The 24,234-nt window shown below is 33.6% G+C and overlaps 2 protein-coding genes and 1 long non-coding RNA gene across 9 annotated transcripts in view; 1 reads left to right on the forward strand and 2 right to left on the reverse strand.

The window, feature by feature from the left end:
- The window catches only part of SYCP1 (synaptonemal complex protein 1), a 104,117-nt gene extending 85,037 nt beyond the window's left edge, over nucleotides 1-19,080 (reverse strand). The window contains exons 1-8 of one of the 4 annotated variants that reach the window (XM_072967953.1): nucleotides 18,924-19,080; nucleotides 18,329-18,460; nucleotides 17,247-17,331; nucleotides 17,023-17,066; nucleotides 16,791-16,847; nucleotides 15,494-15,658; nucleotides 14,693-14,760; nucleotides 7,925-7,998 (exon numbers count right to left, since the gene is read on the reverse strand). In XM_072967953.1, coding sequence (XP_072824054.1) covers nucleotides 7,925-7,998; nucleotides 14,693-14,760; nucleotides 15,494-15,658; nucleotides 16,791-16,847; nucleotides 17,023-17,066; nucleotides 17,247-17,331; nucleotides 18,329-18,436 — 601 coding nt within the window. In that variant the 5' untranslated portion in view covers nucleotides 18,437-18,460; nucleotides 18,924-19,080. Of the gene's footprint in view, nucleotides 1-7,924; nucleotides 7,999-14,692; nucleotides 14,761-15,493; nucleotides 15,659-16,790; nucleotides 16,848-17,022; nucleotides 17,067-17,246; nucleotides 17,332-18,328; nucleotides 18,467-18,754; nucleotides 18,844-18,923 lie in introns of those variants that run through there. The other 3 variants (XM_072967954.1, XM_072967956.1, XM_072967955.1) reach the window with 3 other exon arrangements.
- A 190-nt stretch (nucleotides 19,081-19,270) lies between these two features.
- On the forward strand, nucleotides 19,271-24,051 carry LOC140698246 (uncharacterized). Of its 3 annotated transcripts, none has more exons than XR_012075887.1 (3): nucleotides 19,271-19,362; nucleotides 22,488-22,627; nucleotides 23,886-24,051. It is a non-coding gene; the product is annotated as an uncharacterized lncRNA (long non-coding RNA). The 3 variants fall into 3 exon arrangements; XR_012075889.1 differs by lacking the exon at nucleotides 19,271-19,362 and adding an exon at nucleotides 19,377-19,556; XR_012075886.1 differs by lacking the exon at nucleotides 19,271-19,362 and having other exon boundaries at nucleotides 22,289-22,627.
- LOC102540174 (bile acid receptor-like) overlaps nucleotides 20,498-24,234 on the reverse strand; it is a 60,635-nt gene continuing 56,898 nt past the window's right edge. For both annotated transcript variants that reach the window (XM_072967957.1, XM_031680529.2), the window contains 4 exons: nucleotides 23,880-24,002; nucleotides 23,358-23,483; nucleotides 23,088-23,201; nucleotides 20,498-21,221 (listed from right to left, as the gene is read on the reverse strand). In XM_072967957.1, coding sequence (XP_072824058.1) covers nucleotides 20,974-21,221; nucleotides 23,088-23,201; nucleotides 23,358-23,483; nucleotides 23,880-24,002 — 611 coding nt within the window. In that variant the 3' untranslated portion in view covers nucleotides 20,498-20,973. The remainder of the gene's footprint in view (nucleotides 21,222-23,087; nucleotides 23,202-23,357; nucleotides 23,484-23,879; nucleotides 24,003-24,234) is intronic.

Raw genomic sequence — 24,234 nt, forward strand, 5'->3', positions numbered from 1 at the left:
TGTCTCACATAAGCATTAAAATATTTAAAAATCTGTGTTAGTAAAGGGCACTGGTATATCTTTTGAGTCTTTTTAAGTAGCATCAAAAGCAGTTTCATAAGTAAGGTATGGTCATACCTCAAAAGCTAGATGTTGTTCAGTTATCTCTAATTTCCTTTTATAGAATTACTATTCACGAGTTTATCCAAACTTTGTAAAATATGTTTATAGTTTTAGCCTTTACAATAAGTAGGGATTTAAGAAATAGTCTATAAGGTATTTACCTTTGTATATTTAAGATTCATGAAGTACACATGAAAGGCAAAGTTTACTGTTATCTCTGCTCTGTCTCTGAAGAGGCAGAAAGGGAGATAAACCTAAAGACAAGAACAAGTAAAGAATAGGAGTAGTCCCAAAGAGGAATCTCCGATGGATCCTCTATGATCTTTTTTTTAGGGTTTTTTTTGTTTTTGTTTTTGTTTTTGGGTTTCTTTCTAACCTGAGCAATGATTCCCTCTAGGTATACCCAAGCCTTGAGTAAAATCAGTAAAACAGTGTTGTTAGGTAGTGCTATAGGGAATTAGCATACAAGGCGGTAAGAGAAAATGTGGTTTTTTCCCTTTATCATTCCCCCAAGTGAGGCCAACCATCACAGAAATCACATTAATAAGGAAGGTATTAGTCCCAGTAACAAGCTGCAAAATAAGAGAATGGCAACTATGACAGACTCAAATGTCAATGAGGAACCAAACAACTAAAAAGAGGGTACATGAACTAGCTTTAGAAGAATATAAGTATCCTAAACCCCTCAAAAATCCTGGAGAGAGCTCTAGACTTATCATAGCATGTGGAACAGAAGCTGAATCACTTTTATTTGAATATTTAAGGGCTGGAAAATTCAAGGAAATAGAGACAGAACACCTCAGCGTTTCAACAGAAAGATAGTTCATCCTTCTCACTCCATTTATTCAGTCTCATATTCACTACCTACACATTTATCAACAAACCTTCTCTATTTCTCAGAAACCATTTGTACCAAAGAATTGTATTCTAATGCCAATACCTCTAATCTTCCCATTACCACCATCACCAGTACTTCCAAAATACCCTCCAGTCATCCTTCTAATAAGGCAAGTACTGAAAAGTAAATAAGTAAAACTACAGAAAAGAAAATAAATTGGTATAGATGTACTTTACAGTTGTCAGGAGCAAGTTGCTACAGATAGCATAGAGAAAGGACTTTGGTACAGAGTTCTAATGTAGTAATATAATATTGTAACAATATAAGCCTATCATTTGGGTTTTCTTGGTATTTATCTACCTATATATCTGTCTGCCCACACCCATCTAATTCCCTTCTTCCTCCTTCCCTCCTGTCTTCCCTCTCTCCTCTCTACTTTTACACACACACACAGACACACACACACACACACACTTACTTTGCTCTAATTTGGTGAACTAGATCTTGCTGTGTTCACTGCCTTAAATAAGAGATGATTCAACCAAAAGCAAAGAAAATGTCTTTGAGTTTCAAAAGCCCAGTGTTGGGGTAAGGGGAAAGATTCAGGATATAAACAAGTAATAGATTTTCAAAATATATAAGTCAGAAAAAAGTTTCTCATCCTCTAGACCTAAGAAATACTTACTAGTTTGTAAGAAAGAAGCCTTTAAAGGAGAAAGCTGAGAGAGTTTATTAGATTCTGGCAGATACTGAAGAATGAGTTCTGTAGCCCTTTACACTCACCACAGAAACCCCAGACAGTATGGGCAAACCAAGAGCAGAGTGGGATTGTGCTTTTTTTTTCTTCAGTAGAACTCTAGGAAGATGATAAAATGTGAGAAGAAATGCCTGTGAAATATATCCAGACAGATGGGGCCTTAGCTTCACAATTACCCTTATCCAAGCACCCTGCACAACTGAGCATGATGGGATAAAGTACAGAGAACCAGCATACCTGAATGGGCCCTGAGGACAGGTATGAGGGACAGCTCAGCAGCAACCCATGTGGACCAATAACTGAGTATCAATCAGAATGATGAAAGTCTCAATGGACAGATGACTCAGAAACAAATGTCCCTCTCTAACACATGGTACTATACGGGCACCCCCAAATTTAAGATATAAAAAATTAATTTTTAACATATTAAGATATAAACATTTTGTGCCTGCTTGAGTTTGTTGACTATAATCATTCAGAATCATATATTCTACAAAATTTATCAGAGTACCAGAAAACCAGGCAGAAGGACAGAAAGGGAATTCAGCTACCATAAACAGAGCCATGCAAGGTGAAAACTTTACAAACTGCTCAGTCACCTGCCACACAACTGTAAATATAAAAAGAGAAATTCAACCACTATACCAAGGTCAACTTATCACCTAGTTTGTTTATTTAGTCTAGGTAGTTCTTGCTTTTATCAATGATGTAGATATGGTTAGAAAACCTCTATGAGGCTTATGAAAAAATACTGTCAAACAAAGAAAAGGGAACATGAAAGATGTAAAAAGGAACAATCTATCTCTGAAAATGAACTCTAGAGAATTCAAATGAAAATGTGAGAAAACCATTTGGTATTCTCAACAGAACCAGGAAAATATGGTCTCAATGAAAGAGGAACACAAAATCATAAAGAACAGGCCACAATATAAATGTGAAAATGACATGAATTAAATAGAAAAATAAATAAGGAGGAAAAGGGCAATACATTAAATAATGAGAGACTGCAAAGGAACTACAGGTTAGAGGCAGGACAAGAAAGAACTGAAACTTCAAAAGTCAAACTGGAAATACAGAAAACAAATGTAAACATAAAGAGTTGGAAAAAAATATTTAAACAATTAGAGAAATGGAGAACACAGGGGCCAACAAACAAATAATAAGTACACCCAAACAGAAATCAGATCAAATGGCCAAAGATATACAAGGCTTTCCCAGTCTAAAGAAAGACTGGTGCATATAGATTGAAATGGCTGTACTGACAAAACTGTGAATTATTAGAATCAAGAAAATGCCAGAGTCCTGGCAAGGGGGAAAATATGCACATAAATACATACATTTAGGTTAAAAATATAGGTATAGATATATGGAACCGTGATTATCCCCATTTCACAGATTACAAAAGCGTGACACAGAAAAATTATGTTATTTGCCAGAATCTCAAAATAAAAAGTGGTGGTACATAATTAAAACACAGGTCTGCCTAATGAAATCCAGTAAGGAAAAAAGCAAAGAATGCTATTTGGATCTAAAAATCTAAATGCACATACAAAGAATGAAGTTTTAAAAAAAGTTGAAGATTTTAATTAATAGTGAAGTCACTAAGATTATAATACAATGTGACAATCAAGTAAGCTGACTTTAGAGTTCATTAATGACACCTATAATTACCAAGAAATAGTCCTTTACACAGATCAAGTTACACATGAGATTACCTTATACAGGTCTGGACTCCTAAATATAACAAAGATATTCAACAGATCAACCAAAATAACAAAAGCATGAGAATCTTGAAACATCTAGGCTACGGACAAGATTCAGAAAGGACAAGTAGCCATCTTTAAAGATCTAAAGAGATAGCACATAAAAAATGGCTTAGACTTTTTCTGTATGCCTTAAGGAGAAGAATCACAATAAGAAGAGAGAAACTGCAAAGAGATGTAAGTATATAAGATTTTATATAAAAAACAAGAGCTGCCCTCAAATGAACTTATTTACAAAATACAGACTCACAGACAGACAACAAACTTATGGTTACCAGAGGGGAAAAGGGGTGGAAAGAAATAAATTTGGAGTTTAAGATTTGCAGATAATAACTGCTATATATAAAATAGATAACAAGTTTCTACTGTATAGCACAGAGAACTATATTCAGTATCTTGTAGTAACCTAAAATGAAAAAGAATAGGAAAAGCAATATATGTATGTATATGAATAACTGAAACATTATACTGTACACCAGAAACTGACACAACATTGTAAACTGACTATACTTCAATTTTTAAAAATTAAAAATTTTAAAAAAGGGGAAAAAAAAGAAGAGCTGTCCTTAAATGACAATCTTGGGGTTAGTGAACTTCCATCACTGAATATATTCAAACACAAGAAAGGTTCCCATTTCGTAGTTGTAAAGAAAAAATATTAATTTCCTATAAAGAAAATTAAAGCAATGGAAATGTATGTAGAACAAAAGGCTTTAAAGTCCTTTCCAACACTAAGTAATTTAGGTTAAGGAGTAAGGCTACAAAAAAAATGTATGCAGTACCTCAAACAGCGAGCTAAAGAATTTTAATATACTTATATGTGCAATAGACAGCCATTTAAAGGATTTTTTAAGATACATCTAAGAACAAATCTGTTCTTTATTCATTCATTCATTTATTTATTGCCTACTATCTTCAAAAACACTGTACAAAGTGTTGAATATACTGAGTCAGATAAGATAGGGTCCCTTGCTGCAAGCTTACCGTGAGATGTATAGCATGTAATAGGTACTCAATAAATATTTGTTGAAGGAGTTCATAAATACATGGTAAAGACATACTGAGGGTGGTAAGTGAAAGAAGAGTATTTAAGTTTTTAGATAAGGATTAAAAAATTCGGAAATATTTTCCAAGGGTAGTTTGAGTTTCGAAGGACAAATAGGAATGAACAAGATGAAGAAGGCAGGAGGATTAGCCAATAAAAGAAACAATATATGCAAATACTCAAAAGCATAATCTGTTAAGAGGTTAACAAGTAGTTCTCCATGAGCATGTATATGTGGTGCATGTGGAAAACATTTGGCAAGGTGAAGTCAAGTGGCATACACCATGCTATCCTGAAAACTTTGGAAAGCTACTGAAGAAATTAGACAATGACATTATTTGATTTATTTTGAAAAAGCATCTAGGACTTTGCTTTCTGGTAATGGCTAAGTAATTCAGAACAATCTTCCTCCTAAAGACAATTAAAACTCTGGAGGAGTTTTTTTAATTATTAAAAGAATCAAAGATCTAAAAATATAATGATGAGTCATCAGGCCAAGAATAGGTTGAGGATTATAACTCAGAAAAGCAAAACCAACTTCCAGTGTCAGTCAAGAGGGAGTAAGCCCATTATAGCCTTTCTCTCTCATTGATTACAACTAAAAACTCTGGATGAAATACATAAAGCAAATACTTGAGGAATCTGAAAAGTAAGCAAAAGCAGGCAGACTGGGAAGAAAAGTAAGCGAAGAAGTGACTCATGTGGAGGTGAGTTTCCTGTTTGTTCAGTTTTTTCCTACCATCTCTCCTAGCATTATTAAAGTGTAAGGAAGGCCCCAGCAGAACTGTAACAGGAAGTATGAGCAGTCAAAGGAAATCTTGGTTTTTTTTTTTTTTTCTCTTCCAGCCCTTCCCCAAGGGTGGCCCCTGTAGTGGAGCTACAGCAGTCACAGCAGCAAGGACAAAAAAAAAAGGCAAGAGAAACTCCATGTTTCCAGCCAAAGGACAGGGGGATGGAACACCTGTAAGGCTGAGAATGAGGGGGAGATCCTAGAGAGAACTGGAGGTGATTCTCTAATTGTTTGTATGAATTGGCTTAAGTCCCATAGGGAAAAAGGAGGATGTGCATGTATAAGACAGATCAAGGCAAATATAGCAAAAGCTCTGAAATCACTATCCAAGTCCCAGAACTAATCTTTAGTGGAGAATACATGACATAGACCCAGAGTAGCATGGCAAAAGCTTTGAAAACTGAACTGATAATGGGACCCCAGGTAAGGTAAGACAGAACTTGTGGTATGAACTTGAATTGACTATCTGCTAAAATATAAACAAACAAGCAAACATTCCCCAGGGGACTTTAACAGGACACAGAATCTCACAGCATAATATTCAAAGTGTCCAGGATATAATCCAAAATTTTTCAACATTCAAAGAACTAGGAAACTGTGATATCATTCTAAGTCTCAACCAAACAATCAAAGATAATGAAGTGCACAATAAAATAACCAACAAAAACTAGAATCTACAAAACAACAAACCATAGAAATAGACTCCAAGGGATTCCAGATATTTGCACTGCTGGACAAAAGATTTAACAAACTAAGTTTAGTATGCTCATGGAGACAAAAAGTCAAGATTAAAATTTTCTGCAAGAACTTGAAACTCTAAAAAGTGACACTCAGTTATTTTTTAAAAAAAAAAAGCTAATGTTTACAGAACTAGAGAATGCAATAGTAGAAAACTAAGACCTAACAGATGAATTTTAAAAGTTTAGAAAAGCTAAATAGAGAATTAGTGAACTGGAAGAAAGATTAGAAGAAATGATCCTGAAGGGAGCACAATGAGAAAAAAGGGTGAAAAATATGAAGAGGGTAAGAAATATGCAAGGTACAGCATAGTGACCTCATTGCTATGACTTGAAAACATTAAACAGGCTCTCATCTAAGGGATTTTGCATTTGCCATTTCCTCTGCCTGAAATATTAGTTCCCAAAATAGCTCCATGGTACACTCCCTCATTTATTCAGGTCTCTAATCAAATACCATTTAATTAGAAAGAACTTCCCCAAACACCCTATCTAAAACATTCTCTTTTTAAGCAGTTATCATCACCCAACGTATATTCTATTTATTCATTTATGGTATGTGTCCCTCTACTAGAATGCATACTCCGCAACAGCAGAAACTTTGTCTGTTTACTACTGTTTTTCCTCAGCATCTAGAACATTTCATGACACACAGGAGGCACTTTTAAAAATGTTGAATGAATAAATAAAAGACAGAGAAAATCGCAATAGCAAAGATAAAGGCTTAAGGCAAGATTCTAGACAGAGTTTATACTAAGGCAAGCATTACGATTTTTTAGGAGAAAAAGAATCTACATGTCACATCAAGATACATTCTTTAGTTTATTTAAGAGATCACCTAAAAATGTTTAAAAGATTCTTCAAACCTTTCCCACAGTCTGATCTCTGACTTAGAGAGCTTAGAACTAAACAGAAGAAAGAACAGGTAGTCTTATTTCTCTAGCCCAGGTTACTTTCTCCAAGGTGGTCAATATACTATCTCTCTACCCTCTACCCATATACTTTTCACCACTCTATATCTAGGCAGAAAAGTTAACCTTGAAAGTTGAATAGAGATGGTATAGTGAAAAAGCTGGCAGTGGTGCAGTACATTCTGAAAGGTATAGTTACAAATGCAAAGTAATATAGGCAAGGACCAAGAATTTAAAAACCTAGTAATACTGCATGCTGGAAATAATAGTAGCTAACATTTATTGAGCACTTGGCACTGTTCTAAGCATTATATATTTATTAACCAATTTAATTCTCAAAACAACACTAAGAGGCACTTTATTAACTAATAATCAGATGGACAGATTACATAAATTATCCAAATTATTCAAGATCGAGCAGACAGAAACTGAAAGTTTGAATTTGAGCACAGGGCTATATAACTTCAGCTCAAGCATTAAGCCGTAAGCTGTTTCATATATATACCACAAAATTAATACAATGTTTTAAAAAAAAAAGTTTCTTTAGGAGAAATTTGAGAACTCTATAAATAACTACATTGCTATTCTTAAGTAACATGCTTCCAGCATAGCCCTCCATCAGCATTTTCTATTATGAACATGGTTATATATTATTCTTCATTCAATTTCCTAGCTGTTCCAGACAGAAGAGAAGGTTAGTTTCAAGAGCACACTTTAACTGAAATGAGAATTAACCATAAATGCCAAGTATATAGCTTCAGAAATATATTATCTTTCAAAAAGCTTTGAGCTTTGAAAGCTCAAAGAACCAAGAATCTACTTAATACTTATACAAAGAAATGGTATGAGGCACATATACGTTGCTCCAATCAAAATTGGTTCCAAAAAGTGAAAAGATAATTTGTTCGCCTCTCCATCCACCACCAATTAAAATGTAACAACAAATTGATAAAAATCACATAAAACAAGAAAGATATTTACATTTCTTTGTCTTTTCTGCAGATCTGGCACAGGTTTCTTTTAGCAGATTACATAAATGTCTTGTAGCATTATTCCTGAAACAAAGGAAAGAGTTTGCATAAGTGTAATCTGACTTCCAAGCAAAAGTATATATAAAAGTTATGAAATATTACTTTTACAATCTTAAAGAAAATCTTAAAACCTTATAATATTTTGTAAATATCAAATATCGTTCACAAGTGACTATATGAAAGAAAAATGAGTTGACTGTACTGTTAACAAAGATGATTTAATAGCTGACTCCTTTTAAAGTAAATGGCCCCTTAAAAAAATAAATAAAAATAAATGGCTCTTTAACAAGTTTCGACCCAAGTAGCTTTCAATAACCTTTCAGTAAACAGTTCCATATCCAACTAATAAAATGAGAAGTGAAGACTGGGATTTTCACTACCATAAGAAAAAAAAAATCACATGATAATTTCAATAGATTTAGAAAACGATTTGACAAAATTCAACATTCATTCAAGTTAAAAATTCTCATCAAAGTTGGTATAGAGGAAATATCTCAACATAGGCCATTTAAGACAAACCAACAGCCAACATAATACTCAACAGTGAAAATCTGAAAGACTTCCCACCAAATTCAGAAGTAAGACAAGGATGCCCACTGTCACTGCTTCTATTTAACATAGTACTGGGTGTCCTAACCACAGCAATCAGATGAGAAGAAGAAATACAAAGTACCAAAATTGGAAAATAAGAGGGAAACTGCCACTCTTTGCAGATGACACTATATTATATATAGAAAATCCTGAAGACTCCAAGAAATAATTGTTAGAACTAATAAATGAATTCAGTAAAGCTGCAGGATACAAAACCAATATACAAAAATCAGCTGCATTTCTGTACATTAATAATGTACACTCAGAAAGAGAAATTAAGAAAATAATTGCATCAGAAAGAAAAAAATGCTTAGAAATAAACTTAACCAAGGAAGTAAAAGATATGTACACTGAAAACTACAGGGACACTGACAAAAGAAACTGAAAAAAAACATGAATAAATGGAAAAATCTTCCATGCCCATGGATTAAAAGAATTAATATTGTTAAAATGTCCATATTACCTAAATGGGTTCTGGAACCAATTCCAACTTGGGGAGGGGGTTCCCCACATCAACAAGCAATTCTTGGCACACAGTTACGTGTCCTACAAATTAACTCAATTATGACACCACGTACCTGGAGATAGCATCAGATTTCACAGGTTAAGGATTCAGTTATACAAGTCTGCTATCCTCCCCCCGTCCCAACTTCAGATTCCAGCTGCAATCCCAGGTTGTTACTTGTGTTTCTGTCAAACTGGTAATAAATCAGAGGTTCCCATGACCTCCTCCTCAGGTTCTATTAATTTGCTAGCATGGCTCACAGAATTTAGAGAAACAATTTACTTAGTAGATTACTGGTTTATCATAAAAGGATATAACTCAGGCCAAGTGGAAAAGATGAATAGGGCAAAGTATGAGGAAAGAGCAAAAATCTTTCATGCTCTCTCTGAGCTCACCATTCTCCCCAAATCTCCACATGTTCACCAATCCTGAAGCTCTCAAACTCTGTTCTCTTAGGTTTTTATGGAGGCTTCATTACATAGACATGATTGATTAAATCTTCAGCCATTGGCAACTGATTCAACCTCCAGGCCCTCCCCTCTCCCCAGAGGTAAGGGGAGTGAAGGGTAGGACTGAAAGTTCCAACCCTTCAAACACTTGGTTGGCTTTTCTGGCAACCAGCCCCTATCCTTAAATGGGATCCAAAAGTCACCTCATTAACAAGACACCTTTGTCACTCTCATCATTTAGGAAATTCCAAGAGTTTGTAAAGCTATGATTCAGGAAAGATGGCTGAAAACCAAATATATATGTGAAATATATTTTGGTCGTCTGAATGACCAAGTATTTCTTTTCTTATAAATCACAATACTACACCACTCATAGCAATCTACAGATTCAGTGCAATTCCACTCAAATTTGTAGTAGCATTTTTCACAGAAACAGAACAAACAATACCAGAATCTATATGGAATCACAAAAGACCCCAATTAGACAAAGTAATCTTGAGAAAGAAGACCAAAACTGGAGGCATCACACTTTCTGATTTGAAAGTATGTTATAAAGCTATCATAATCAAAACATTATGGTATTGGCATAAAAACAGACACATAAAACAATGGAACAGAACAAGAGAGCCCAGAAATAAACCCATGAGTATATGGTCAATTAAGTCACAACAAAGAAGCCAAAAACATACACATTGGAGAAAGGACAGTCTCTTCAATAAGTGGTGTTGGGAAAACTAGACAGCCACATGCAAATGAATGAAACTGGACCACTACCTTACACCATACACAAAAATAAACTCAAAAGGGATTAAAAACCTGAACCTAAGACCTGAAAACATAAAATTCCTAGAAGAAAACATAGGCAGTAAGCTCCTTAACATAGGTGATAATTTTCTGGATTTGATACCAAAAGTAAAGGCAACAAAAGGAAAAATAAACAAGTGAGCTACATCAAATTAAAAAAGCTTCTACACAGCATAAACAAAATTAAAGGGCAACCTACTAAATGAGAGAAAATATTTGCAAATCATATATCTGATAAGGGATTAATATCCAAAATATATAAAGAAATCATAAAACTCAATAGCAAAAAAAATTAAACAATCTGATTTAAAAATGAGCAGAGGACTTGAACACAGATTTTTTTCCAAAGAAGATATTCAGATGGCCAACAGGTACATGAAAAGGTCCTCAACATCACTAATCACCAGGGAAATGCAAATCAAAATCACAGTGAAATACTACTTCACGCCTGTTAGAATGGCTATTATTTAAAAAGACAAGAGAAGGGGAGGGTATAGCTCAGTGGTAGATTGTGTACCTAGCATGCACAAGGTCCTGGGTTCAATCCCCAGTACCTCCAATTAAAATAAATAAATAAATACATAAATAAATAAATAAATAAATAAATAAATCAACCAACCAACCAACCAACCAACCAACCTAATCACCTCCCCCCTAAAAAGTTCTGGGTATTTATCCGAAGGACACAAAAGCACTAACTTGAAAAGATATATGCGTCTCCATGTTCAATGCAGTATTATTTACAGCAGCCAAGACGTGGAAATTACCTAAGTGACCACTGATGAATAAATGGATAAAGAAAATGTGGAATATATATACAATGGAATATTATTCAGCCATAAAAATGGAGGAAATCCTGACTTTTACAACATTATGGAGAGAACTTGAGGGCATTATGCTATGTGAAATACTTTAGACAGAGAAAGACAAATACCATATGGTCTCATTTATATGTGAAATCTTTTTTAAAAATTTAAAAAGAAACTCATGCAGATAACAGATTGATGGCTGCCAAAGGTGGGGGTAGGAAGGAAGAAAAATGAATGAAGGGGGTCAAAAGTTATAGCCTTACAGTTATAAAATAGGTCCTGAGGATGTAGTGTATAGCATGATGAAGACAGTTAATAACACTGTATATTTGAAAGTTCCTAAGAGAGCAGAACTTGAGGGTTTTCATCACAAGAAAAAAAATTTGTAACTATATGTTGTAATGGATGGATTTATTGTGGTGATCATTTTGCAATATATACAAATATCAATCATTATCTAGTACACTTGAAAATAATATAACGTCATATGTCAACTGATCTCAACCAAAAAAAAATTTTTTTAAAGATCAATATAATGCAGTCAGATCTTCCAAATCTTATTAAATGTTACTGAAAGTTAAAAAAAAAAAGACCTCTGGGTGTCTTGAAGTTATTGACATATACAGCAGTTAGGTTTAATTTTCTAACCTATAATTTTTCTGCAGAAATGAATTATTACAGATTAATAATTTATAATAATTTATTAGCTCAGTGAAAGGCAAAAGATGGAATATTACATAAACTATATCCTTTAACATTTTCAATAACCTAATAAATGAAAAATTTAAGAAGTCACTGGCCTTTGATTTCAGTCAAAGGTGGTTTGGTTTTGTTTCCAAAGCCTGTGACTATTCTCTAGCACAGACCAGTAGTTTCCAAAGTATGACCCTTGGGCCAGCAGCATCCACATCACTTGTTAGATGTGCAAATTCTTAAACCTACTCCACAGAATCAGAAACTCTGGTAGGGGAGGAAAGGCCAACAATATGTTTTAACAAGTTCTGCAGGTAATTCTGAGGCTTGCTAAAGTTTAAGAACCACTGTCTACAGAGAAAAATTTTTCTATTTTTACTGGTTTTGTAAAATCAAAACAAGTAACTATACACCTAATTCTTCAACTACAACTTGAAGAAACATCTTCAGCCTTTTCCTGTCAACTTAAGGTGAGAAGTAGAGGAGTGCCTTTGGCAATTTGTTCCCCAAACTACAATGACCCTTTGAGCAGCATAGCCTGGCATAAAACCAGCCATATACTCCATATACAAGCAATCATTCAGTCAAAAAATATTCCTTGCAAGTTCACTATATACTTAGTGGCCTAATATACTTTTCACTGACTCCAAAATAACCATCTGCAGCAACTTTCAAACTTTTTTTAAGAAACAAAATCCTTTTTCAAAATGAAATCTTAACTGATTTTAAATCATACAAATCACAAGATTTAAAATCATATAAAAATAAAGCTGTTCTTGTTAAAGTAAGGAGAGAAAAGGAACTACACCTGTCACCACTCAGCCTATTCTTCAGCCCACCTTTCTGTAATGCATACCCTCCTCCTCTACTTCAAGATAAAGTCAAAACTCCTCAGTATGGCATGAAATACTAAAGTAGTAACCTCTAGTTCCCTTTTGGGATAACTCCTATTCATCCTTTATACATTGTCTTCTTCAGATAGCCTCTAACAACCACCACCATAGCATTTGTATGCATGGGGCAGGGCTTGGTAAGGTTTAACTCATCAAAGTATTTAAACAAATCCCAGATAAGACTGACAAAAATCCAATGTTGTAATTTTTAAGGTAATTTCTGAAAATATGTAATTGTGATGCTTCAGGTTTGACTGCTGGAATTTGAAAATTTAAGACACCACTGTTATATCTAATGGTGAAAATCAGATCATATATGAGATCTTGTTCCATTCAGAAAGAATAATGCCTCCAAAATTATCTAAATTACCTCAAAACTCTCTTCCTGCTCAAAAATGTCAATGAATCAAAGTGTCCATTCTCTCACAAACTTCTATTACAGGCCAAGCACAAGGTTTTGAAATACCCAGAGTCACCCAAAGTCTCTTTCAAGCTCAAGAAAGAAAACAAAAACAAAAAAACAAAAAACATGAAATTTTTTAAAAAATTAAAAGATTAAAAAAAAAAGAAATAATACTCTAAAACTACATCCCTTTCAGAAAGTCATGATCATGTAAATAATGGGCTGGTTGAACTACTTTATCTTAAATTTGTCATCCAATAATCAAATCACTCTATCTTAAGTACTACTTTTTTCTTACTTATATTCTGACAAAGCTCTTAACTAAATGTTAGGTTCTCTCAGATGATAACTGACGATTCAGTATTTGACGCCAAAACTGACACTCAACTGGATCAAGTGCTTAAAATAGAAAGATACCACTCCAAAAAATAAAGCCATTCCCTCCCACCTCAAAAAATGGCATAAATTCTATACTATACTATGTATACTATACTATTCTACACTACACTGAATACTATATAACTAAACTAAGTAGTCACAGTATTTACAATGTTTATTAATGGAAGCAGCAGCCATTTTTAAGAAAACTCACAAGTTACCAAATACTGGTATTAGCTACAGTAGCCTTTAGATCTGTATTAAACTGTAGAAACTCAATCACATACCCATATAAAAATGACAAGTACAAAAAAATACAGTAGGCACACAATGTTAGATCCTTCCTTTTCTATCTCCCTTCCCCCTAATAATTAAACCTCATTTAGGCAGGAAAAAAATTAAGGTATAACATTAAGATTTTTTTTTCTGGGAAGTCATAGGTTGTCTTTCAACTGGGCTAAAACAATCCATTGTAATAGCATTTTTCAATTATTAGAAACTTCACTGACAATGTGATAAGCCTTCTAGAACTGCGTTTAGCATGATGTTTAACTTAAAGCAAGTAGGAATAAACAAACTTGGCACTTTGTCTGGACTCACACATCAGGTTCTAACTATTCAATATTCACCTGGCAAGCAAATTAAACAGTTATACTTTTCTACTAAATTCTGCATGATATCATCTGAACAAAGTGAGAAAAGTATAAAATAAGGCTTAGATATTGTTTGGACAAAGGAAAGGAAAAGTCAAAGATGATACTAAAGCTTAAAACCAAAGTTAATGGAAGAATAATTGGGCCACAGGCAAAAATAGAAATTTGAAAATGAGAATTAAATTGGAACTAAGTTGAACCCTATTCTGCATGTGCTGCACCTAAAACAATAGTCAAAAAGAAAAGCAGACAATATACATAGTTGTAGATATGGGATTATCAGGTACCTTTTTTAACACCAAGTAATGGCTTCCCCTGCCTGACATTTTAAAAAGTGAGAAGTTATTAGTCAGTGACCATAGTTTGCCAAATGCAAGAATGTCAAATAGTTATGACTTCCTTTTTTCCACAACACCAAAACAGAATTCTATATATAAGTTAATATTACAAGAGAAAGTGCTCATTAAATTTTTAGAAATTATTTTAATAAGTTTGGAATAAAAAATTCATAAAGAATAAATTCATTAAATTATTACTTACTCTTTTATTAAATCTTTATTTTCTTGAATTCCTTCTTCTAATTTCAAACTTACTTTTTCATTTTCAAACTAATGTACAAGACAGAAGAAAAGTTCGTAACATTTTGATTAGCAAAATAAACATGAGTATAATCATTAAGCAGCATTTCTTTGTTAACATGCTACAATGATCTGTAAGTTATTTTCTTTGAATACAAAAAAGAACTTTTTTGTCACACTTATGAATGTCCTATAAGAACATACTTTCATCAATCTAAAATTAGGTTTGCTGAATTATCTCCGAAAAGTATCCAACAATATTTTAATGTAATAGTATCTTCCCTAAACATTTCTAAACATTTGAAATGATGTTTTATCTTTGTCCTAGCCCAATGTTGCATTTTCTCAAAGTTTTCCTTTCACTATGCCATAAAATTGAAGCTAAAGAGTTTCAAATTTAAAGTTTTATCTACAAATGTCATGTTCTAATATAATAAAAAGACATTAATATCAAATAAAACATAATCAGTAATAGGAAAATAACAAAAACTAAAAATTCTATAATTAGAATCATTAAATCAATCTTTATCAAAAGTAATTTATTATTCCCTAATAATTTGCATTAAGTTTTGTGTAGCTTGTCATCTATGCTCATCCTAAAGTTGAAATGCAACTAATATCAATGAAACTTCAAAAAAGCACTATTCTTAAAATCCACATCACAGAAACAAAATAAACTCAACTCATCCTGAAATAATATTCTAGTTTAAATAGTATTATAAGATTTACTATACTATATTTTCAATTTCAAATCTCATTATACCTGTAGTTCTTGAATGGCTTTCCGCTGTGCTTCAATTATCTTTCTGTTTTCCTGCAACTTATTTTCTTTCTGCTTCAGCTCAGATTCTACACTCACCTTCCACTTCTTGATCTTTTCAGCTTCCTTATACAATTTTGAATACAGTCTGCTCATTGGCTCTGAATTCTATTATAAAATAGTTTTCCAAAGATTATTAACTATTCAAAATTTTAGTATAACCAAACTACAGATGCCTATTGAAAATATACATGAGTGTCTTAACAGTTGAGACCAAATTTCTCTTCAGTTTATGCCCTAATAGCATACTGAAAGCTACATTAACTTTTTTAACTACTAAGGCAATATTAGCTACTTCATTAAGATTACTGGTCATTTGACTAAGCTATTCCTCGCTGAATAATATCAAATAACTTCCAAATGTACTTAAGCCAGAAGTCAGAAATATTTAAGTCAATGAGAGAAACCAGCTGGTTAAAAGCTAAATAAATCATTCTATATGAAATCTATAAATTTTAGCAATGGTCTTGAAACATTTGGGTTATACAAATAGCTTAAGGATTAACCAAAGGATATGAAGTTTAAAATACAATAACATGAAAAATAATAGTGAACACAAGGTCTAACTTTCATTCAGCCTGAGGTTTTATTTGGATTTTATTTGGATATTATCCTGCATTATCCATTTCCACATTATAAGGTAAACGCCAAAGGTTTTTGGGTTTTTTTAATCACGCTATTGTCTGCTTGCTGATAGCTCTTTGTTATTAAAATATATGTAAGTTCCAAATATCTAAATTTGTGATACCATAATCCCAGCAACAAACAGTAATAAAGCACTTAATCAGGCCATAGAATGTCTCTTTACTTTAAAGATATCTATGTGCCATAAGAATGATTTTTATAACTAAAATCAAAAGTACAACATATCCTACAAGTTCCTTAGACAGTAAATCAGACAATCATACTTATTAATTCAAGAATTGTCCATAAAATACTGGCTTAACTCTCAGCCTTTTCACATATTGTATTCATCTCCCCTTTTGTTACCTTGATTTTTATGATTTAAAATTAAATTGCCCCTTAAGAATGAATGCTTTATAACCCAGGAAAATACAGAGGCCTAGTATTTCAGCAACTTCCAAATAAAAACAAAGGGAAAAAAAGGTTTTAAAGAATATAATTTAAAACATTAACCAAATATTAATACTTTTGAAACTTTAAAAGAAAGATAGTTACAAATAATAATAAATGATACTCTAATTACATGAAATTTAGTATGTGTGGGAAATCGTCTGACCTCAAAATCAGAGTCTTTGAGTCCTTCCTGGTAGTGACAACTGTCAGAATTATCAACCTAAAAAAATGAATAAATTTTTCCTATAAGAAAATATTTCTGGTAAGAGTTTCCAAATAGTAGCAATTAAATACTGAAGACTAGTAATTCAACAACTAAAGACTTCTTTTTCTTTTTCAAGCAAGCAATGCAATATCTAAACAGATTCCATCTATGTACACTATACTTAACTGACCTGTTCAAGCATGGGCAAAAAGTTAACTTTTTGTAAAGCAGGATCTGCAAGATAAAAGACAACTGGTATTAAATTTGCCAACATCTTATTTTTCATATTAAGTATTATATCTTGCTTTAATGTTAAGGCTATCAATATAACACCTGTTATATTTTCAATATCTAGCAATGTATATTTTAAAAATGCTTCTATGTATGGTGATACAAGCTTTTCTAGTCTCCTACCTGAATCAATGTTTTCCCCAGTTTTGGAGAGATTAGTCATTGCAAATGGAAAACCAAAATCATCTTCAACACATTTGTTGAAACCCTAGAAACACAAAGAAGTTCTTAAGCATACTATCCCATACCACTCTAATAACTACCAGTGTAATACGTAATTACATTTATAATATACATCTGCTTAAAGAAGTGACTATAATTATAAATCCTTTAATGCATATATTGTGTTAAAAATATCAAATGCTTTTGTTATGTAAATAAAGCAAAAATTTCTAATTTTCACTTGTAAGATAAAACTAAATAAAAATTACATGATACATGCCTTGTATATACTCAGGAATAATATTAGTAATTTTAATCAGTAGCATAGAATTTTAGTTTTCTTCAATTTCATTGTGATCGTTCCTTTGCTAGAACTGAGGATTATCTTCACTGAATAGCATTTTAATGTTATACTCTTTGCTACAGAGACATAAGAATTTTTTTACAGCATATAAAATTAAAATATTCATTGCTTCATCCTATCTCCAACATATAAAGTTTCAAATGAGAAATTTAAATAAATTACTAGAAAAGGGCCTATTTCACCTGAGAAACTTGGTATAATTCCTCCCTTCCAATAAAAATCTACTATTTAAATGAATTTCCCTTTTTATCCAGGAAGCTCAGTCAAATTTTAAGCTCAGTCACACTAATTCTTACCAGTATGTCAACATATTTGTCCAAATTTTCTTAATTTTCCTTGATCCTAATATTCTTCTAATTTGTATTTTACTTTTTCATTTTATATGCTTATAAGTTGCTTCAAATCATTTAAAGAAAGAGGGAGGATTAAAATAATCAGGTCCCAGTATGTATGCAGAGTTCTAAAACAGCAGTGATTATATCTTTAAACGAATGATGCTTAAACACACTACGTACGCTCATTGTTCATTCACAGCAACGCTATACAAAATTCTTGAGAAATCAGACTGTATTTAATGAAAGAAATATATATATATATAATATAACCAGGAAGAAAGTTTACTTTGCCTCATTTACCTAAAGTTAAGAATAGGCAAATCAAGACTCATATGCAAATTTACCTTGAAGAAATTAGAATCTCCTCCCAAGGTCTGAGGTTTCACTGCAGATACTTGACTGCTACTTAATCTTGGTGGCACAAACAATGTAAAGGGCTTTTGCTTTTCCATTTTCTCTCTTCCAGTCGTAATTATCTATTGCTCCAGAGGGAGGAGAAAGCGTTTTACGTTGTTTCGTTAATCCTACTGATTCTTTATCTTAAGGGTGACGTTTGTATAATAAATGGGGATATAAAGAAATGGACGAAACCTTCGCCACCACGTTAGCCTACAGCGTCGCTTACTGCCGAGGTGATCAAAGTAAAGACATCCCCAATTTGTCCCACCATCCCCCACCCCCACCCCCAAAGGCCACGCTGGCGACGGATATAATCGAGAAACTCGAACTAGGCATATCCACTGCAACAGCCTGAAAAGAAAGCCTTCTACCTCCTCCAGCCCCGTCAAACTGCACCTCCTCGCCGGGAAGAACTATCTTAGGTTCTCACAGGACTACCGAGAAGACGCCGGGCTGCCGTTGTGAGGGAGCGGCGGTATCAAAACCTCGCCCCGCTCGGGTTCCGTCCTCAGGGAAGGAACTCGACACACCTCCCCTTACCTTTAAAAACCTAGCGGGAAACCGCAGACTCGGTGCCCACGCGAATTGCCACCTGCCGTCTCTTAGGACAGCGGAAAGAACCGCGGGCTTCTGCCTCCGAACCTCAGAAAAGGCGGGAAATCGCACCACCTCTGCGGCCAAGAGGGAGGGGCGGCGCCGGTGGCGGTTTAACGGCTAAATAACGGTCATCCGCCTTGGTTGGCTGGGCGCCCAAGCCCTACATCTCGCGAGATTTGCCTTTACGTTCGTAACAATTCTTGTCCGCATTCTGTTTCTACTTAGAGTTCACATTCTTTAAACTTCTGCTATTGTTAGAGGATGCAAGGAGAACTATCAGGTGCTGTGATAGATTGGAGTTGAGAGTGAAAAATCTATTTCTGTCCTCCAAGAGCTCACAGTCTTAGGAAGAAAACAGAAGAGCGAACTATTATAGACACCTGTAATAATTTAACGATCGTAATTTTTAAGACTCGTTGGGACACAGGGAAAGCGGCATTTACAGTGACTTGGGAGTCAGGAGAGGGTTGCACGGATGTGGTGCCCGTCTGTTACTGCTTCCGCAGAGAACAGAAGGGTCAACAGAGCGCTGACTGGATAGTGAATGGAGGAAGGGATATTCCTGGCTGAGGGACGGTAGGCAAAGGCACTAGAGTTGTGAAAGAGAGAAGTACTAGAGTGTGTGAGTCCAGAACTAACACAATATTATCGATCAACTATACTTCAATTTTAAATTTTTTAATTTAATGTCTTAAAAAGTGAGTGAGTCCAAGAAGCGTGGTGTATGCGTGTGAGGACACAGTGGGAAAATGGCAAGAGATGAGGCTGGAGACAGCACAGATAAGAAGCCTTGCAAAAGCTTTTGGATTTTAGTCTTTATGGATGGGGATCTTGACGAATTTTGAGTTGAAAGGGAGGCATGATCAAGTTCAGAAGAAAATTTGTAGAATGAAAAACAGTTTAGGTTTAGGAGACTGGAGTTAGGGAGACAGTTTAAATAGCCTGAATAAGGCATGAGAACCTGAGCTAGACAGCAGCCGTGAAGATGAAGCAAGGGTGTCAAATATAAAAGCTATTCAGAAAATAAAATTAATAGGATTAGATGGCTTTTTAAAGTGAGCAGCGAAAGAGAGAAATCTAAGATTACTGGGTTTCAAACTTGCATTACTAGAATAGAATAAATACTTAGGTTTGAGCAATAAGATAATGAGTTCTGTTCTTGATATATTGATTTTATTTTCTAACTTTCTTCATGTATTTTAGCTGATGCTTTTCCAAAGGACTTTGGTAATATTTTTAAATAACTCATTTTGTTTTGTATCAGTTTAACCTATCAGACATAATAGTTTCTGCCAAAATTACAAAATTTTTGAGCTGGAAAGGATGATCCATGGTTAACTCTTTCATTTTACATTTTACGGAAACTGAGTCTAGATACTCTAAAAAAGATAAAATACTCCCTTCAAGAGATGATACCAAGAATAAATGCACAAGATAACCCCTGGGGATAGTAATTGATAAGTTTAATTAAGATTTTTTATAAGTTGAGGGTTGAACAAAGATTTGTTCCTCTTCAATAATTCATAAAATGCTATAATAGGAATAGGTTTTAAATGTTAGTGCTTATCCAATGACCTGTCCTTAATTAATGGGTTTCACAAGCTGCCTTTATTCTGATTATAACTGTTACCACTAAATAGCCTTTTTCATGTCTACACATAATCTATATATTTTCACACAATCTTCTACTAAATAAAAAAAAAAAGTTTCTTCAGGTAAGAACTCCATTTAGTATTACTCCCTTCTGAAGGAACCATGCACTAACAATAACAATTGCTTCTTTGGGACAAATCTTGAAAAGAATCCTAGATATCCATCTAGTGGTGGTCCTATATTCCATAAAATTTAATTGAGCCCTTGATGATGTCCACTTTATGGCAATATATGGGTAATACAGCAGTTCTGTTTCTGTTTTTCAAATCAGTCCTCCTATGATGATAGAATAAATGATCTAGATTTAGGAAGTTTAAGACAAACTAAACATTCTAAAAGTTCAGCAATGTGAATACAAATTCCATTTCTCAGAAAGTAAACTAGCCAATCTGGGGTCCTTTGTTTTCCAAATGCTAAGTATTTCTGAGTGGTTGTGATTCAGTGTTCTCAGTTCAGTGAGCCTCCCTATGAGACGAGCAAAATGCTGTAGGTCTTCTGGATGATAAATTTTTGAATATTTGTACAAGATTTGTAAAACTGGTTCTTGTAAATTTTCCACATGTTGCTTATTTTTAAGGCATGGACGATCTGAAAAACATCATTATATATATATCTTAATGAATACTGGAAAATGGTAAAAGATAAATTAAAACAATACAGATTTTAAATAATAAAAATAGCAAATATTTACTGAACCCTTAATATATGCCAGATTTTATGTTAGATAACTTGCTTCTATGCAAAATCTTATTTAATCCTTATAATACTCTATGAAAGAGAATTTCTTAATGATTAGACAGCACCCATTCATCCAGTCATTGAGCTGGAGATACACAATGAACATAACAGACTAAATTTTCTGCCCTCATTGAGCTCATATTTTGGGTCTGGGAGAAATAAGGGAGGAAAAAGACATATATACATTTTTTAAATAAAAATATATGACAACAATAAATTTTATAGAGAAAAATAAACAGAGGAGAGGATGAGAATTAGGGTAGAGGGGCGATAGCTGTTTATATAAAAGTAATCAGAGTTAAGATGACATTTAGCAGAGATCCAAGATGGTGAAGGACGGAGCCATAAAGCTACCTAGGAAAGAGTTTTCCAAGCAGAAGATTTGTCATGTACAGTAGAACCTATGGCAGGAGGCTGCTTGAAATTTTAAGGGAACATATGCGTCAAAAACAATGTGACTGTGGAGTTGAAGCAAAAGAAATAGTAGTGGGCAATGATGGAAAGAACTTTGGCTTTAAACTGTGTAAATCAGGAAGCCATTAAAAGGTTCTGAGCAGAGGAATGACATGATCTGGCTCATCTTGTCAAAGAGTCACTCTGTCTACTGTATTGAGAATAGATCCTAGGAAGGCAAGGGCAAAAACAGGAAAGTGAGTTAGGATAGCAGTATTATTAGGGTGGCAGGGACAGAGACAGTAAGAAGTGGTTGAATTCTGGATATATTTTGAGGCTGGAGCCAACAAAAGTTGTTGCATATTTGATATGGGTAAAAGAAAGAAAGAAGTGAAGGATGACTTCAAGAATTTTGGCTTATGCAACTTAGGGGATGGGGTACAATTTAGTAGAGATGTAAGAAGAATATGGGAGAATTGAGGGGGGAAGAGATCAGGAGTTCACATTCAGATATGTTAAATTCTTTATGCCTGCTAAACATCCAAGCTGAAATCTTGAGTAGGCCATTTAATGGAGTTTAGGGGAGCAGTCCAGGTTGGTATATAATTTGGGAGTTGTCGGCCTATAGATGGCATTTAAAGCCATGAGATAGGATGAAATTTCAAAGGAAATGAGTATAGAAGAAAAGATAACTGAGCCCTGGGACACTCTAATATTTATCAGTGTGGAAGATGAGGAATTAACAAAGGAGACAGAAAGAGCAGCTACTAAGGAGAGAAACCAAGATAGTGTAATGTCCTGGAAATCAAGTGGGAAAAAAAAATCAAGTCAAAAAGGAGGGAGTGATCAACTGAAGCCTAGTGGTAAGTGTTCTAAGAAAGAGGGTGTGATCTGCTCTGTCAAATGTAGCTGATGGGTCAAGTGAGATGAAGACTAAGAACTGACTACTGGAATCAGCAATTTCAAATTACTGAAGCTCTTGGCAAGTTATGGTGGAGGGGGAAGGGAGGGGACAAAATCTTACTGTATTGGGTTCAGGAATAAATGAGAGGAAAGAAATGGAGGCAGAAATATAGACAACTCTAAAAAAACTTTTTTTTTTCCTGTAATATACAACAGAGAAATGGGAGAACAGCTGAAAGGGGATCTGAGGTCAATAGGCTTTTTCTTTTAAGATGCAACGAATTACAGAATGTTTGTAAGCTGAAGGCAATTTTTAAGAAAATTCACACATTTGGAATCAATGAATAATATAATAACTATAAATTTCATGCTTTCATTGCCAAACTTAATCCAAATTTTTACTGCTAAATGTTTTTTTACCTGAAAAAAACACAATTGTTGCTGCAAGCAGAGCATATTCAGTATTAGTAATATTAAGCTCACTCATTCTTCTGTAGAAGTAAAACAGTGTGGTAATAAATTCTTCAACAATCCCTAAAAAGAAATACGAAATGTATTTTCATCAGAACATAGTGCAAAATCAAACATAGTACCATTATCCTATTTTCTCAAAGCAGTAAAAGAAAATGAAACATATTTGACCAATTTTTTTCCATCCAATAAAATATTTTGTATTATATGTAATATTACCAGTCAGCATAGTAGAAGGACAGTCTTCATTGCAAAATGTTTCCATAGAATAAATAACACTTCTATCACCACTCTGTTTGTGACAATTCAGTGAATGAGCTGAGTGATTTGATAGTTTCATAGTACCTAGTTAAGGGAAAAATATAAAGTCTGATTTTTTAAATACAGATAGTAAATTCAATCTCTCTAATCTCTGTTAGACAGGAGAAGTTCCCAACAAATGGTAGCTTTATAATTTTTATTACTGAAGCGTGGATCTAGATTAATAGTTCTTATTTTATATAAAAATTATATAGAAGACTCTCCAAAAATGTGCCTTCCACAATGCTATATAAAAAGAATGGCTTTCTTTAAAAGAAAATCAAAAGCTAGACCATAATAAACAGCTATTATGAAGTACTTATTCCTATACTGAGTAGTAAAATAAAAACATAATAAGAAAAAATATCTCAGTTACATAATTTGTTTCTAAATTTGATAGTGACTATTAACATTAAAATTCAATTAATTGGCCTTTTTTACTTTCAGAAGCTGGTGAAAGACATTCTTTCTGACTGTAAATTTGGGCCGCATGAAGGAACATCACTTCAGTTTTTGATCCCTTCTGTAATGCAGTCTGATCCTCACTGGTCAAATTTTCAAATCCTTTAAGAAAAGATCACATAATTGTTTGAAATAGATAATGAAAAGATAATTTTCAGGTATAGGATTTAACATTTTTATATTATTTATTTAATTATGATATGAATCCTAACTGTTCCCTTAGAATAATCATGATATGTAACTTCAAATCTGAATAAAATTCTTGATTCTACACGGTAGTATTTTGGGGTACTTTCATCAGAACTGGATATTAATACTTTCCTGTGGTAAGAAC

This window comes from Vicugna pacos, chromosome 9 (assembly GCF_048564905.1).
Source record: "Vicugna pacos chromosome 9, VicPac4, whole genome shotgun sequence".
NCBI lineage: Eukaryota > Metazoa > Chordata > Mammalia > Artiodactyla > Camelidae > Vicugna > Vicugna pacos.